Source organism: Delphinapterus leucas, chromosome 14, assembly GCF_059928025.1.
Source record: "Delphinapterus leucas isolate spDelLeu-1000000601 "Yukka" chromosome 14, BTC_Dleu_Yukka2, whole genome shotgun sequence".
Classification (NCBI taxonomy): domain Eukaryota; kingdom Metazoa; phylum Chordata; class Mammalia; order Artiodactyla; family Monodontidae; genus Delphinapterus; species Delphinapterus leucas.
The window spans coordinates 14,568,268-14,583,119 of record NC_143142.1 but is presented as its reverse complement, the minus strand read 5'-3'; the positions used below and the strand labels follow the sequence as shown (position 1 = coordinate 14,583,119).

Genomic DNA, 14,852 nt, shown 5'->3' with positions numbered 1-14,852 from the left:
TGGTCTCCTACCCGCCAGCACCGCAAACCTAAAGGCCAGCTCTGGCCCCGCGACACCTGCTTCCTGGGGCGGGTGTAGGGAGCTAATGGGCACTTCTATTCCATTAGTGGGTTACGTGCCCAGGGACAGTGCTGCAAGTGGCCGTGCGCTCAATACATCCACTCTCTGGGCTGTGACTGGTGCCTGGGCCAGGCAGCAGGCTTCCCTCCCGTGTTCCATCCCATCTGGGGACGGCGACCCCGTTAGGCGGCTGGCCTCCCACCCGGCTGCCAGGGGCAGTGCCTCTGAGGAAGCCGAGCCCGTCCGGCCCCTCGATGACAACCACAGGGGCCCTTCACTGTCACTGGGCGGCACCGTCCTCCGCGGGTCCTGGGGATTCTGGCCCCCATCTCTCTCTGCTGGCCTCCGCTGAGGCTCCCTTGGCCACCGCACTGCCGTGGTCCCCCAGCCACCGGCTTCCGCCCCGGGCTCAGCGGCCTGGGACCTGCGCACGCTCTTGCCTCCCGCCCTTCGCTCTGCCTGACCCCTCCCCGCACTCTGCCTACTTCCCTCTTTTTGACTTTTGTTTTGTAACAGCTTTATTGGGATATAACTCACCATACATACGAGTCACTATCATAGAAGCCACCCGTCTACAATTCAATGGCTTTTAGTCTATTCATAGACTGGTGCGATCACCACCATACCTATCTTAGAACATTTTCATCGTCATCACTGCAAAAGAAACCCTCTACCCATTGGCAGCCACTCCCTATTCCCCCTGCCCCCCCGCAGGCGCTAGTCTACTGTCTCTGTGGATTTGCCTATTCTGGACACTTCCTACAAATGGACTCATATGGCACCAGCGAGTTCCCTCTTAAACATCACCAGGTCTAGAGCTAAATTGGCTCTGTGCTGGGGCTCTTCCCAAAACACCCCTGAGGTACACAGAGGCCACTGCACTTGGTAGCCAGGAGCTTGGGCTCTGAGGCCACCCTGCCTGGGCAGGGCAGGTCCTGCACTTCCTAGCTTCAAGGCTTTGGGCAAGTTAAATGAATCTCCCTGGCCTCAGTTTCCTCATCTGTAAAATGGGAACATTAACGGCACTATCCTCTAGGGTTCTACAGAAGAAGACAAAGAGTTAACATGCAAAGTGCCCAGAACACTCTGGGGGCGCACAGTAAGTGCTCAATAGATGCTACTTCTCGTGAAGATGGCGTTGCCACCACAGACATTTGCAATTTCTCTCGGCACAGAGGCCTCGGGTTAGTGCTAGGTTGAAGGCGCGGGCTCCCAGGCGCTGTCAGCACCAGGGAGCAGCAGTGGCCAGTGGTGGCGTCTTGGTCTCTGCTTCTGGGTTGCAGGCAGCGCCACCTGCTATGAAAAGAGGCGCCATGGGGTTTGTCCCTCTTGCTTCTTTGATGCTGTGAAGAGGCAGTGCATAACCAGGGGTCTGGATTGGAACCAGTCCCTCTCTGGCCTCATCTGCACTGTGACTCTTAGAGGTTGGACTGGGTCCCCCAAAAGAAGAGATGTGGAAATCCTAACCTGGCACCCCAGGTTGCGACCTTATCTGCAAACAGGGTCTTTGCAGATGCAGTTAAATTAAGACGAGGACATCCTGGAGTACGATGGGCCCCTGATCTAGTGTGACTGGTGTCCTTACAAGAGATGGCCATGTGAAGACACAGGGTGAATGCACGTGACAAAGGAGGCTGGGGTGATATCCACAGCAGGGAATGCAGGCTGTCACCGGAAGCTAGGGGAGAGGCACGGAATAGATTTTCCCTGAGAAGAACCAATACTGCTGACAAGCTGATCTTGGACTTTCGGCCTCTAGAACTGTGAGAGAAGACATTTCTGTTGTTTTAAGCCACCCAGTCTCTTACAGCAGCCTAGGAAGGCAACAGTGGCCTTGGGTAAGCCAACTGCCCCCACATGAGCTTCAGTTTCCTCACCTGTAAAATGGGGCTAACTGTGAGACCATCAGCCCTGAGCGTGGCAGAGAGCAGGTATCTGATAGACGGCTGCATCTGAAAAGCACCGGTGCGAGGTGGGTGGGACATGCGTCTTTTAAAAATTAGACATGGGCCCAAATTAAAGAAATGCTTTTGTTCTCCTTCGTGCTTTTCTGAGAAGGGCCAGGTGCAGGAAACTTTTTCTTTTGTTTTTTTTTTAAACGTTAATTTAAAAAACTCTTTCTGCCAGCAGAGCCTCTGCATTTTTTTTTCCCATGCGGATATAAAAATGCATCTGGACTCCAAGCCGGAATGGCCCATTCAGAGCTTTAAAACGCACGCATTCTCAGCTGGTGAGGCAGAGAAACAGCCTGACTGGGGGAGCTGGGGTTTTAAGAGCGGGGAGTGAAACTGGTCGGGAGTCTGGCATGGCGGGTACTCCATCCTGGTGCCAGGGTCCCTGAGGAGCTGCAGTTCCGGGGACACGGTCCGATGGGGGCGGCCAAGAGGTGGCATCTGGTAGGAACTAAGTCAGAGTCAGAACAAGGGGGTACTGGAGCCTGGCAGGTGAGTCCAGGCGAGATGCCCCAACTCCAGCCGTCATATCTGTGTTTCTTTCTTACCCTTGGAAACCCTCTCTCCGTTCCTGTGGCACACAAAGCCTGTAGCGGTCTCTGTTCATTATAGGAGTTGCTAAAAATTCCCTCTCCCAGCCTCTCTCTGACATCACCCCTTGCAAATTCTCATCTCCTCTTTGGAAGGGCTTTTCACTCTAAGAGGTGAGGGGGCACGGCAACTAAGACTGGGGGCTCTGGACCTGGGCTACTATGGTTCAAATCCCTGCTTCATCCCTTATAAGCTGTGTGATCTCGGGCAAGCTGCTTAACCTCTCTGAGCTTGAGATTCGCCACGTGTAAAATGAGAGGCAGCAGCAAAGAATGGATGCGCAGATTCAATGAACTATTAAGTCTGACGCCACACTGCCTGGCACGTGGTAATTCTCACCTAAGTGTTGGCTGTTATTATTATGATGTATGCCCTCCACTTCCCATTATCACGCTAAAGAGCAGGGAGAATGGTAAGTAGGGTACAAAAGCTCTTTTGTATTTGAGGTTAGAGCACAATGTGTGAATCTCCAAAAATAGCAGAATTACCCTTCCCGGTTCTAGTCCCCTCAGGTTAATAGGAAATCAGGTTGTGTTTCCAGCCCTAGTGGTTGGAATGTGGTGGCCCCAAACTATCGCAGGCAGGAAGCCAGTGATTCCTGGCTAAAATTGGCCTTGGATAATTCCGAGTAGTGGTGCTTCATGCAAAGAGCCTGTTATATGTGAGACCCGGGGAGGGTGACGGGGAGACACAGCCCCAGGGATTTGGGGCTTTTGGGCCAGTGCAGGGGAAGGTTCCAGGCACAGCCCCGGCCTCTCTGGCCTGCCCTCCTCTAGCAGCTTCCTCCCAGGTCTCTGTGTCTACACTAGACTCCACCGAAACCCACACCACCTTCTCCCCAGACAGAGACTTCCCGAACCTCAGCTCTAGGGCTGCGGTCGTCTCGGGGTGCCCGGGGTTCCGCGGAGTGCCAGGCGCTACAATGGAGGAAGTGGAAATTTAGCTGTTCCCAGCCCTTTGCTTCTCTCCGAATCCTGCTTCTGTTGCCTGTGTTCCTCCCTTGCCATCCAAGGGCCTTCATACCACGGATTAGAGATGTCCTGGGTTCCAGAGAACTCTAAGCACTTGACCTCAACCTACTCATGAGAACAGACATCATTCTCCCATTTCAAGGATAGGAAAACTGAGGCCAAGGTTGGTATGCAGGTCAAGTTCCTCCTTACTTTTCCTTTCAGCCTCTATGTGTTCCATCCCTGGGCCTTCGTAACATCCCTCTCAGCCTCGGAAAGGTTCCCTTCGTACAGACTGCAGCCAGGTGCCCTCTGTGTGCCCTGCGCCCCCAGCCTCCTTAAGAACACCTGCCCCGTTAATGCCTGCTTGTGTGCCGGGCTCCCTGGCGCGACCTTGAACCTCGGAGGGAGGCCTCTATCCTGGCTACCCTTGGCACAGAGCTCAGGACACAGCGTGCCCGGTAAATTTCTGCAGGGCGAACCATGGAGCGAGACCTTCACCGAGGGTCGTGAAAGCACGTCTCCAGACTGGGAGGGACGCTGAGGTTGGTCCCGGCTGGAGATGGACGGCTGGTTTAGATGTACTGCCCTGGCTCCTCCAACCCCCGAGATTCAGCCCACGAGGGCAGCAGGGAAAGGAGCACGTCTCGCCCACGACTGTCCTGTCCTGTACAAGTGGGAGGCTCTGCCTTTGGTTAGGACAAGAGCTGACACATACACAGTCCTGGGTGCGGCACAGAGACGGACAGGAGGCCCCGCTCCCAACATGCGTGACTTTGGGACCTTGGGATGGGAAGAGTCACCTGTGCCACTAACACCCGATCGCCCAGCTGGGTCACTGCCGAAGCCTGAAGGTCTAGAACGGAACTCTAAGGGTGCACTGGTTTGGCAAAGAGGAGGATGCTGTAGAAGATGAGGTTCCCCCCGCCCCCCGGCCACTTCGGGGCCACTTCCTTCATCACCCGATGGGCCCGTGCTGGTTATTCCTGATCTTCCCCTGCACCCCCTCTCGGGGCTTTCAGAGCTGACTCCCCTGGAGGGCATAACCAGGGCTCGCTGGCCTTGGGTACCATTTAGGATGAGCAAATGGAAGGCGCCGGTGAGAGGCTGGAGGGAGGGGCAGAGAGGCCGGGGGACTTTCTCCCTGGACCCCTCCCTCCAGGACCACAGCTCCTGCCGGTGGCCCCTCCTTGACAGCTCAGGCTCTCACCTGTCCCTTCAAGGTCCCTTAGCCTAAGGTGGCGACAGCTCCCACTGCCACTGGCCCTGGTAGGGGTGGGTCACATCCCTGGCGAGCCCCACCGAGCCCTTCTTACCCCTCCATGAATCTCTCTTCACTTGAACCATCTGGGGTTAGGTTCTGTTTGCTGACACAGATGGTCGCCTGGAGTCCCTCTGCCTTGACCCGGGGCAGATGGACTGCCTCCTTCAGAGAGCAGGTCTTAGACAACGTGAGGCCCGACAAGGGCTGCTCTGAGCAGGTCTAGCCGGAGTTTGGAGCTGCCCCATCACCCGGTTCTCTGCCTCAGCTGTCTTGGAAACACACCTCTTTCATCTCCCCTGACCTAAGCCACCAACTGTGGGCACCAAGAGCCCTGGCCTCCAGTGCCGGCTAGACTGTGACCAGGCCTGGCAGCCACCTTTCCAGAACAGGGAAGGCACCGGAAGGCTGCCAGCTCAGTGCCGGGCCTGACCTTTCTGCGGCTCTCCCTGGAAGACGGGCTTCTGCCTCCTGACAACAAAAGCCCATTTGATGCCCTTGGCAGGACTCCCGTCCCAAGGGCCATGGCTCCCGGGCCGGGCTGAGGCCAGGCCTCCTGTCCTGAGACGTCCAGGTCATCTCTCAGCCCCTCTGCTGTCTCTTGCCGAGCGGGAGGGCTGCATCTCTCGGCAGATGCCAAATCCACCTGAACATGGACGACGCCAACCTGCCCTAAACCATCTGTGCCCCTGAATCCTGGAGGAAGCGTGGCCAAGAACGACCACGTGGCTCAGAGCACAGCAGCCAAGCCCAGGGAAAGGGAGCAGCGGCCCAGCTGGGCCTGCTGGGGGCTCAGCTCCTTCTCTGCCGAGGGGGTTGAAAAACAAGGGCCTATGATTTCTGGGAGGACAGTCTGCGGTCCTGGGACGCTCTGTATCGTCTCCTTGTGGACAGCATGCTGTGCTCTAAAGGGGAGATCACTTTTGTCCCTGTACCAATGCTCCCGGACTCCTGTAAGTGAGCTCCCAGCAAATCTTCCAGCTACCTCTGGCCTCCACTGGGGAAGAGCTGGCCCCCAGAAAAAGTGGGGCTCTTTGCACAATACTGGTAACTTCAACTGTGGGCCTCCACTCAGCACCTTGGGCCCCTCTGACTTAGGATGCCGTGGAGCTGAGGGCAAGTTTCTAAGAGAAACACCCAGGGACTCGTTTTCCGGGCTGTGGTGTCTAAAATCTTTCAGATGAATAGATGTCTCTTCCTTGCACCCATCCATCCACTCAGCTCAGTTCAATTCAACTCAACATCCCTGGAGGACCTACTATGGGCCAAAATGAGGGAACTAAACTAGGGGACAGGAAGGTGACGTACCACCTCTGACCTCGGGGAGAGAGAAAAGAGCTACTAGGAAAAGAGGGCCAACCCAGGAAGCCAAGGGCCAGAAGTGACAAGGCAATGAGGCCGTGGGGCCCGGTAATGGCCTTGGGCTCCACAGGGGGTCGCAAAGCATGGTCTTGTGCTTTCTGGCTTTGATCTGGCGAGAAACTTTTGAGTATTCACTTTCTCAACTACAAAGTGGAGGTGCTTCAACCTTCTTGGTACTGAGAATACATCAGATAATGACTGTTCATTTAACCCAGTGCCCGGCACGCAGGCAGGGCCTGACTCCCGGGACCTGTGATGTTGCCCCTGGTAGTTTAGTTTATGTATTTATTTTTTTGGCCGCACTGCACGTCTTGTGGGATCTTCGTTCCCTGACCAGGGATTGAACCCGGGCCCTTGGCAGTGAAAGCGTGGAGATCTAACCACTGGACCGCCAGGGAATTCCCAGTAGTTAAGTTTTAAAATGATGATTACTTAGTGCTGCTGGGAGGGAGGAAGTCTGTCCAGCTCAGCTGGGCTGGTTACCTTTCCTGGGGAACTGGTCCTGACCGCTGAATAAATCTGAAATGAGGACATCTGAACCTGAGGCCTTCTCAGAGCAGTGGAGCTCCGTGGCCTCCCACTCTGACCCCACAGGGGCTGGGCAGGCCTCAGGGCACACGGAGGGACAGAGGGATGCGGCCAGCAGATGGGCACACGGCGGGGCTGCTCGTACCCCAGAGATGAGGGAGGCACATCTGCTAGCCGGAGGAGGGCGGCTTGTCCTGATCCCGGGTTCTCAGCCCACAAATGTGTTGGCTGACTCCAAATCCATGCCTTGAAATGCAAGGCTCAGGATTCAAACACGTTTTCCTTTACCCCTGGGCCCTGATGATAGGGACTAGGGAAAACCTGCACTTAAAACACAAGCATGGGCTTCCCTGGTGGCGCAGTGGTTGAGAGACCGCCTGCCGATGCAGGGGACGTGGGTTCGTGCCCCGGTCCGGGAAGATCCCACATGCCGCGGAGCAGCTGGGCCCGTGAGCCATGGCCGCTGAGCCTGCGCATCCGGAGCCTGTGCTCCGCAACGGGAGAGGCCACAACAGTGAGAGGCCCGTGTACTGCAAAAAAAAAACCAAAAAAAACCCACAAAAAAACACAAGCACGAGTGCACACACCTAACACAGACAAGTGGGGATAGCACCCCAATTCCTGGATTTGTGGCCAGTTAACATTTCAGGAGACAAAAAGCAACTGATACCTCGGCTTCAAAGCACAGCGCCTCTGCCCCACGGGGCCCGGGACACCCCGCTGCCTCTGCTCCTTTGGTGCCCTGCGCCGTGGCCCGTGGTGGGTGCTTGGCATGCAGCTTTCCACTTAATCTCCATGGCTGCCTCAAGGCGCAGATCATTTCCGGTTGTGGACATGAACAGCCTGGGGTGTGGGGACATGAAGCCCCTTGCCCACGTTCACGGAGATGGAAGGAGGCAGCTCTGACTCCACGGGCCACGCTGCTAACCACTGTGCCGCCCTGCCTTTCTAGAACATGGGCTGTCTAGGGAGGACACAGCCCACGGAGTCTTCATTTCCATGGGGCCATGTCCCCTTCAGACCCTGGCTGCACACCCTCGGGGCCCTCGGGGAGGCTGTACTCTATGCGCTCCTTGCACTCAGATAAGCAAAGGTGTGTGTGTGTCTGTGTGTGGAGTGCACACCATCCACCGCTAGTCTGACGGCGATCGCCGTTTATGGCACCTGCACCGCGGCTGGGCACCCAGCGAGGAGGTGGCTGTCCCTGCCTTAAGAAGCTCTGTCTTGCTCACCGTCACCTCTTCCCACCACTGGTCTTGTTTCAGCGGAATCTGCAAGGCGAAGGCCATGGGTGCGGAGAGGCCTGATGGGACCCCCCTATGAAACTCAATCAGCATTACCCCAACTGGGGTGGGCCTGGGGCTGTGTCCACGCCCCCCTCTCCCCCGGCACCATACAAAAGTGAGAAGTGAGAACAGAGACGTTAACTGGCACGATTCCCCAATTAAAGCTGCGGTTGTTTACCAGTGAGAAGAGAAGAGCGCTGCCTGCCAACGCCGACCGCCATCCCATCTCCCTACTGCCGGCTCCCCCCAAGTGTTTATTTAAGCCAACACATTGCTCTGCTAATTGGATAACATTCCATGTGAAAACAGACCTTTTAAAACAACAGCAGCGGCGGCAAATAAAAACAGCCGCAACTGCAAAAGTACAAAGGCTCGGTGGGCTCCGGGAAGGGAGAAATTAAAGGCGCATGCATGGGGGAAAAAAAAGAATGTTCTGGTTTCCGGGCTGCAAGTCTGCTCTTTGCTTTCTTTCCCTTCTTCCTCCGTGACCAGCCAGTCCAAGTAAAGGCAGAGGAGGTGGTGGCTTCTAAACGGAATCCCAATGACTACTGGTGGCCTCTTGGCCAATGGGCACGGGCACAGCTGGTTGGGAATCCCAGGTCACCTGTCCAGGTAGAAAGCTGCTGCCTCCAAGGCTTGGGAGGGTTGGCAGGAGACAGTGTGTGGCTCTGGAGGCCCCTAAAGGAATGCCCACTCCTCCTCTGGGGGCCCCGGAGGAGCTGATTTCATCCTGGGCTTGTTCCCAAGAGATGTTTTAAGGGCCAACCTCTTGGCCTTCCTCCAAATGTCTAATTGGTGAGTTGCTGGGGATGGGTGAGAGGTGAGGGGTGTGGTGTAGAGAGGAGGGGGCTGGCGCACGGTTTGGCCGCAGCTGGCACTCAATTTAAGTGAATACGTGAATGAAGGGCGGAAGTGCTAATCCGTGGACTTTGGAATCAGATCGACACGCGGGGTTTCCCAGCTCTGGCAAGTGGCGCCATCCCTTCGAACCTCAGTTTACCCATCTGTCAAATGGCTTCCTACCACTGATGCGTAAAATGCCCAGTGCCGTCCCTGCCAAAGACGGGCTTTTAGAAGTTGATGGTTTTTTACTGATGCCAAGAGGCTGCCCTTCCAGAAACATCATCAGGACCCAGAGAAACACGTGGCACCTGAGACACTACAAACATCCCTACACACAAGCGCAGACCCAGGCCATCGGGGAAGACCACCTTATTTGGGACTTCCTGTCTGCTCTCATCGACCTTTGTCCCTGCTTCCCTCCAGCACGTGGGAGAAGGTTCTTTGAGAAATGTGGGCTCATCACACTTGGAAGTTTAGATAATAATAACAGCAGCGCTTTCAGAGGGACTGACATTCATGCCTGGGACATCGGGGGCTGATGAAATGCCCTAGGTTGGGCGAACATGCCAGCTCACGGAGCCTGTGACAGGGACTGACGGCCAGGTCCCACCCCTGGTTTAGCATCTCAGCAACAGAGTCAGGTCCTGGCTTCCCATTGGTTCCCAGGACCCTGCACACACGGAGCTTAACAAGCGCCTGGAGAAACCGGGGAGGGAGTTATGCAAATCTCCAGCTGAGTCCGGGGCTGCTGCAGGTTGGGACGAGACAATGCGTGTACGGTGTACATGTCACACACAAAGCCAGCTCGGCCGGTCGCGGGCGCCTCTGGCTATCGTCATCAGTTGCCTGGTTACCCTGAGCTCTTCATGGCGCCTTGCGCTAGGATTCTCTTCCCTGTTTGGGGCGTGTGCTTGACCCAGAGGGGCCTGACGGATGATGGAGTTCCCGAGGATGTGCGGGGTGGAACTCGGGGTCATGGAGCAAGGTTGGAAGACTCAGGGTCTCTGGGGGCGGGGAGGACTCAGATGACCCGTGCTTGGGGCCCAAAAAGAGATGGGGGTGCTGAGTGGATGCCTCCAGGGACCAACCAGGGTGCCTAATTCTCTCCTCAGCCAGCTGGCAAAGTGGACTGGTTGGTGCCCAGGAAAAGAGCGCTGTGCTGTGAGTCACATCCCCGGGTTCACAGCCCAGCCTGGAAACTGCTAGTTTCTCCACTGCTTTCCAGACCCAAGGTTCTACAATCGGCCTCTACTCCCTCCCTGCCTCCTCCCCCAATGTGTCCGCTCCCCTCATCTTTTCCTCCCTGTCTCCTCTTTTCCCCTCTGAGGACCGCCTGGCGCCCCGGGACACAGGAGGCTTACACCTCCAGGTTCCAGTGCTGCTGACGTCACAAGAGTTACTGACCACTATCTTCCTGGGGGACGCCCCACAGCAGGAAAGGAGGGTGAAGCCCTCGGTGAGGGAGCCGAGTGGTCAGGGTTCAGTCAAGCCCCGGGAAGGATTTCTAAAGCAGGTCTCCTTCCCTGAAGCGCTTCAAAGGGAGAACCACTAGGGGTGGTGGTGGGGTGGTGGGCGGCGCTTGTCCTGAGAAACTGGGGGTCCTGGAAGTTCCCCTACCAGCCCTGGGATTCCCACGAGTTCCTTCTTTCGAAATGAAAAAAGGGTCTCTGGGGGTTTCTAACTCAATGTCTCCTTCCAGCATTGCTTTCCCTCTTCAAACTCACGCCTGCCCTCGAGCTAGCCAGATATTTACAATATTCAGAATTCTATTCACCAACATGCAGCGCGCATGGCTCTATGGCGCAGTGGAGAGCGCTAAATGTTCCACTCGGGGGACAATAAAGTTCTTCAGACAGACAGGGAGAAGGAGAAGGAAAAGTCACAGCAGCTTCTCCGGGAAGCAAAAAGAGCAAAGGGATCTTTGCGGGAGAGGTGCGCTCCTGGTGGGCTCAGACTTCATGGGAGACCAGCTCGCTCAGCGGCGGCACAGAGGGCCCGTCCTGGTGCGGTGAGAGGTGGGAATGGCGGGGCCGGGACAGCTCCGGAGCCAGGCTGCCGCCTGTCGGAGGTAAGGGGCCGCAAGAGCCAGTCCTGGAGGGAGTGTGGGTTGAGCCCTTACCGTTCTCGGCTGCCCTTTCTCTTCCTGGAGCCCAGGATGGAAGGGACAGAGGGGGAGGAGCCACCTCCATAAGTCAGCAGAAGGCTGTGCTAGGCTCTGCAAAGAACATTTGCAGCCTGGCCTCCGGCGCCAGGCGCTAGCCAAGCGGGCACTGGCACTGCCCGGCTACCTGAGCATCTCCCCCCCACCCCCCGTCCCCATGACCCCAGGGAACAAAGCTATATTGACTGCATCCTGGCGATGGGAGCGTGGAAATTCAAGGCTGGCAGTCCATGCCTGGTCTAGCCCTCTGGGTCCCGAGAGCCACGTTAATTCTGACTTCAAGCTCTGGAGGGAGGCCGCCGCGTGGAAGAAGCTTCTAGTTGGAGGGCGTGGACAACTTTTCTCTCTGCTCCTTCCCTTCTTCTTAGATCACCACCATCACCATCCGCCTCATCCCAGCCTCGCAACGACTCGGTGAGGGAAATTCTATTACCGTTTTATAAGGGGGGAAACTGAGGCACGTAGAAAGTAAGTCACCTGCCCAAGGTCACACAGCAGGTGAGTGCTAGGATTCTGGCAGCAGGGTCTGTGCTCTAACAGCTAGCCCTCGCACTGGCCCTAAATAAGAGATTTTTCTTGGGGCAGGGAGTAAATCCCCCTTCATCTCTCCCGTAATCGCAGTCTCACACAGGAACCCTGACATAAAACAGATGACAATGGTCCTACACACTCAGAAGCTCAGGGCTAGACGGACGCAGTGGAGAAAGCACTGCCTGTACCCCTCTCTTCCCTGTCCACAGATGGAGGGCTGGTGGCTCTGAAGGGACCTGGGCTGGTGGGAACGAGGAGGAAACAGCTCACTCATCTCGAGCACCGTGTGCCAGGACCCGTGTCACCATCTGCCTTCACCCTGTGGGCGTGGGACCTGTCATCATTCCCATTTTACAGATGAGGAGACTGAGGCACAGGGCAGGGCTGGGGAAGCCAAGCAGCCAGCAGTAAGTGCAGTGCTCTGGACGGCTGTTCCCTGGCTTCTCTCTGAGCCAGTGGCGGGGGGACCCCGCAGGTGCCTGCCTTGCTGGTGAGCGTCAAGGCCATGGACCGGCTGCACGCAGGGGTTGCGGTCCCTCCTGTCACGACAGGAGGCGAGGGGAAGACTGCCAGCCGAGAAGAAAGAGGCGCAGATGTCTGGACAAACATGGCCACGTGTAAACAAAGCGTGCACTTGAGTTCAAGACGCTGAGACAAAGGTGGCTGGCAGGCCTGCTGAAGTCCTGGGGCACCCTCTCTGCCTGTGCGTGTTCCCAGGGCCCACAAAGGCCGCAGCTGTGTCCCTGAGATGACACCTTCAGCTCCACCCACAGGGCCTCTGGCAGCGCCAATTTGCTGCTGGCCAAGAGTGTGAGTCCAACAAATACTCTGCTTTTCTGAAGATGCCTCCTCAGAGGCGGAGGGGATCCCAGCCATTAGTGACACGTGCCCCTTGCTTTACTGCACCCTCAAGGGAAGACAGGCCAGGACGGGGGAAGGCTGCCTGTGGCACAGGCTCTCGGAGGGAGCCCACGAAGACAGCGCCATGGCCCCCTCCCCCCAGGATCCTGACCTGGGACTGTGAGAGCAGCAACCATGGTCGCAGCCAGAACCCTGGTCACACAGCCTCTGCCCCTGGTCTGCTGCCGCGGAGGACGAGGACCCAGGACCTACTGCACCAAGCCCACACCCAGAGAAGCTGCCTTGCTTCAAAAATAAAAGGTGGTTCTGTCTCCAAGGAATTCCGTACATGTGCTTACACACAGCAGCACTTGCCTGGCCTGAGTGCACCTGAAATCAGCACAAAACAGAAGCCCCAGGCACCAGCAGAAGAAGAGGGGAAAGAGCTGTTCCCGCAGGTTCCCACTGGGGTGCCTGGCGGCCTCTTCTCTGAGCGCTGTCCCCTGGTTCCTCTCCACACTCTGCACGGCATCTCCCACGCTTTCTGTCTGACTTGGAGCGGCCCGGGACACAGAACTGCCCCTTCCTCCAAACACAAGGCCCATGGTCTTTTCTTCCAAGGACATTGTGCAAATTAGCAGGGCTGGGGAGAGGAGGGGAGAGAAAATCCGAATGGGGAGTGGGGGCCGCACCCATGTCTGTGAAGAGGCCTTGCTGCTTCTCCCACAAAGGACCCAGAAAGGAGAGGCCGGGAGGGAGGGGCCCTGGTCTCACCTTCGCGTCCTGCTTGGTGAGGAAGTCAACGAAGCCGAACCCTCTGTGCGAGCCCATCCCCGTCATCTTCTTTGGCAAGCGGACTGTCTTCAGCTCCCCGAAGGTGCTGGGAATAAAAACGCGGGAGTTTCAGAATCGAGGCCTGCAAAGGGGGCGGGGGGAGGCAGGACCAATTCTCACCCGCTAACCCTTTCCAGTTAGAAGAGAGGAGTGCCCGCAGATGCACGAGGGGGGTACGTGTGCACAGCCACGTGCACGAACACTCGTGTCAGTGTCAGCTCCCCACTGGCCAGCACGTGTCCTGGGGGCCTGGGTGGCCTTCTCCCTCCGGCCTGGCCATCACGCCAGCAGGGAGGGAACCATCAGACTGGGGATGCCGTTCCTCCCAGGGGTGAGGGGCTGGGGTGAATGAATATTCGGCAAGGGGGATGCAGCCCCATGCACGCATGGCTGGGCTGGGGAGGCACTGGCCAGGCCAGGGCCCCGGACTCGGGGTTAGCACGGACTCCCCACGGACCCCCAGGAATCTGACTGAGTAAACGGGGTGAGTCCCTTCTCCCAGATCTGGGACCTGGGATGGTTCTTCAGCGCTTGGCACTTGAATGCCACACAGCCACGCCCTCTAAACCCCACTCCTGCCTCAGGGTTTTGATATCTGCGAAGCCAAAGTCAGGCAAAGCTGACTCTGGAGGAGAAAAGTCAGGTGTTCCCCCCCCCCCATCCAACAGGGATCAAACAGGTAAACACGGCCTCCAACCATCTCCCCAATGCCCCCTCTCCCCCTGGATAAACCTTTCAGAAATTCCCGGACAAAAGGATCGGGCCTCCCTTGCTTTCCTCTCTCACTCCCCCGCCCCCAGCCCTTCCTCAGGTCCATCTCTCAAACATACACGCACAAATTGCTGCTGATAAATATTTAATGTGCGCGGCATCTGCAAAGAGGTATTATTTTATCTGAAAATCTACACACACTTGTGGGCACCCGGGCACACGCACCTACACACGATGGTGCAGGGTGCCTCGGGGCCAGAGATCGACTGGGCAAAAGGCACAGTAAAGGCCGTAAGCTCTCGTGAAATGATCTAAGCTAAATCTGCGGAGTTAACCCGCAGCCCTGCCGGCATGACCAGGCATCTGCCAGCCCAATTTCTGGAGGCAGGACGGTGTGTAAATGCGGCATTATGAAGCCTCAAAATGAATCTGCACGTCTCCTCGGCACTCTCCCCGGCAGCTCCGCTCCCTCTCCTGGCGCCTCTCCGAGCAGGCCACGGAAACTGGGCTGCCGGCTCCACGGCCAGCCTCCCGGGAGGGGGAGGGGCTGCAGAGGATGGGCAGTGGAGGCCTGTCAGTCATCCCAGCCCCCGGCTGAGGCTCGTGGCCCACCTGGAGCGGCCCAGAGGCTGGGCAGGTGGGGACCAACACGAAGGTGAGGTGGGAGAAGCCAGCAGAGTCCTGCCCACAAACCCTGCTTTATTCTGCCACCTAAAGGCCGACACGCCCCACGACAGACACGCTGCCTCTTTTTCCAGCGAAGCCCCGCAGCCTCTGTCAAGGCTGGCCTTGGACACGGAGGGCAGGGGACGCACATATTTTCTGGCAGGCTCCTTTGGGTAAACATAAATGGCGCTTTGGCACCAAGTTCTTCAGAGAGTCACGGGGACTGTGGGGACAGTGTATCTGACGGATTCAGACCTGGTCTCAGGAGGCTGAAGG

General features: G+C 57.2%; 1 protein-coding gene across 2 annotated transcripts in view; it reads right to left on the bottom strand.

Moving 5' to 3' along the window:
- RBM19 (RNA binding motif protein 19) overlaps positions 1 to 14,852 on the bottom strand; it is a 122,026-nt gene that overhangs the window by 20,671 nt on the left and 86,503 nt on the right. For both annotated transcript variants that reach the window (XM_022551006.3, XM_089894517.1), the window contains exon 22: positions 13,140 to 13,245. In XM_022551006.3, the coding sequence (XP_022406714.2) occupies positions 13,140 to 13,245 (106 nt within the window). The remainder of the gene's footprint in view (positions 1 to 13,139; positions 13,246 to 14,852) is intronic.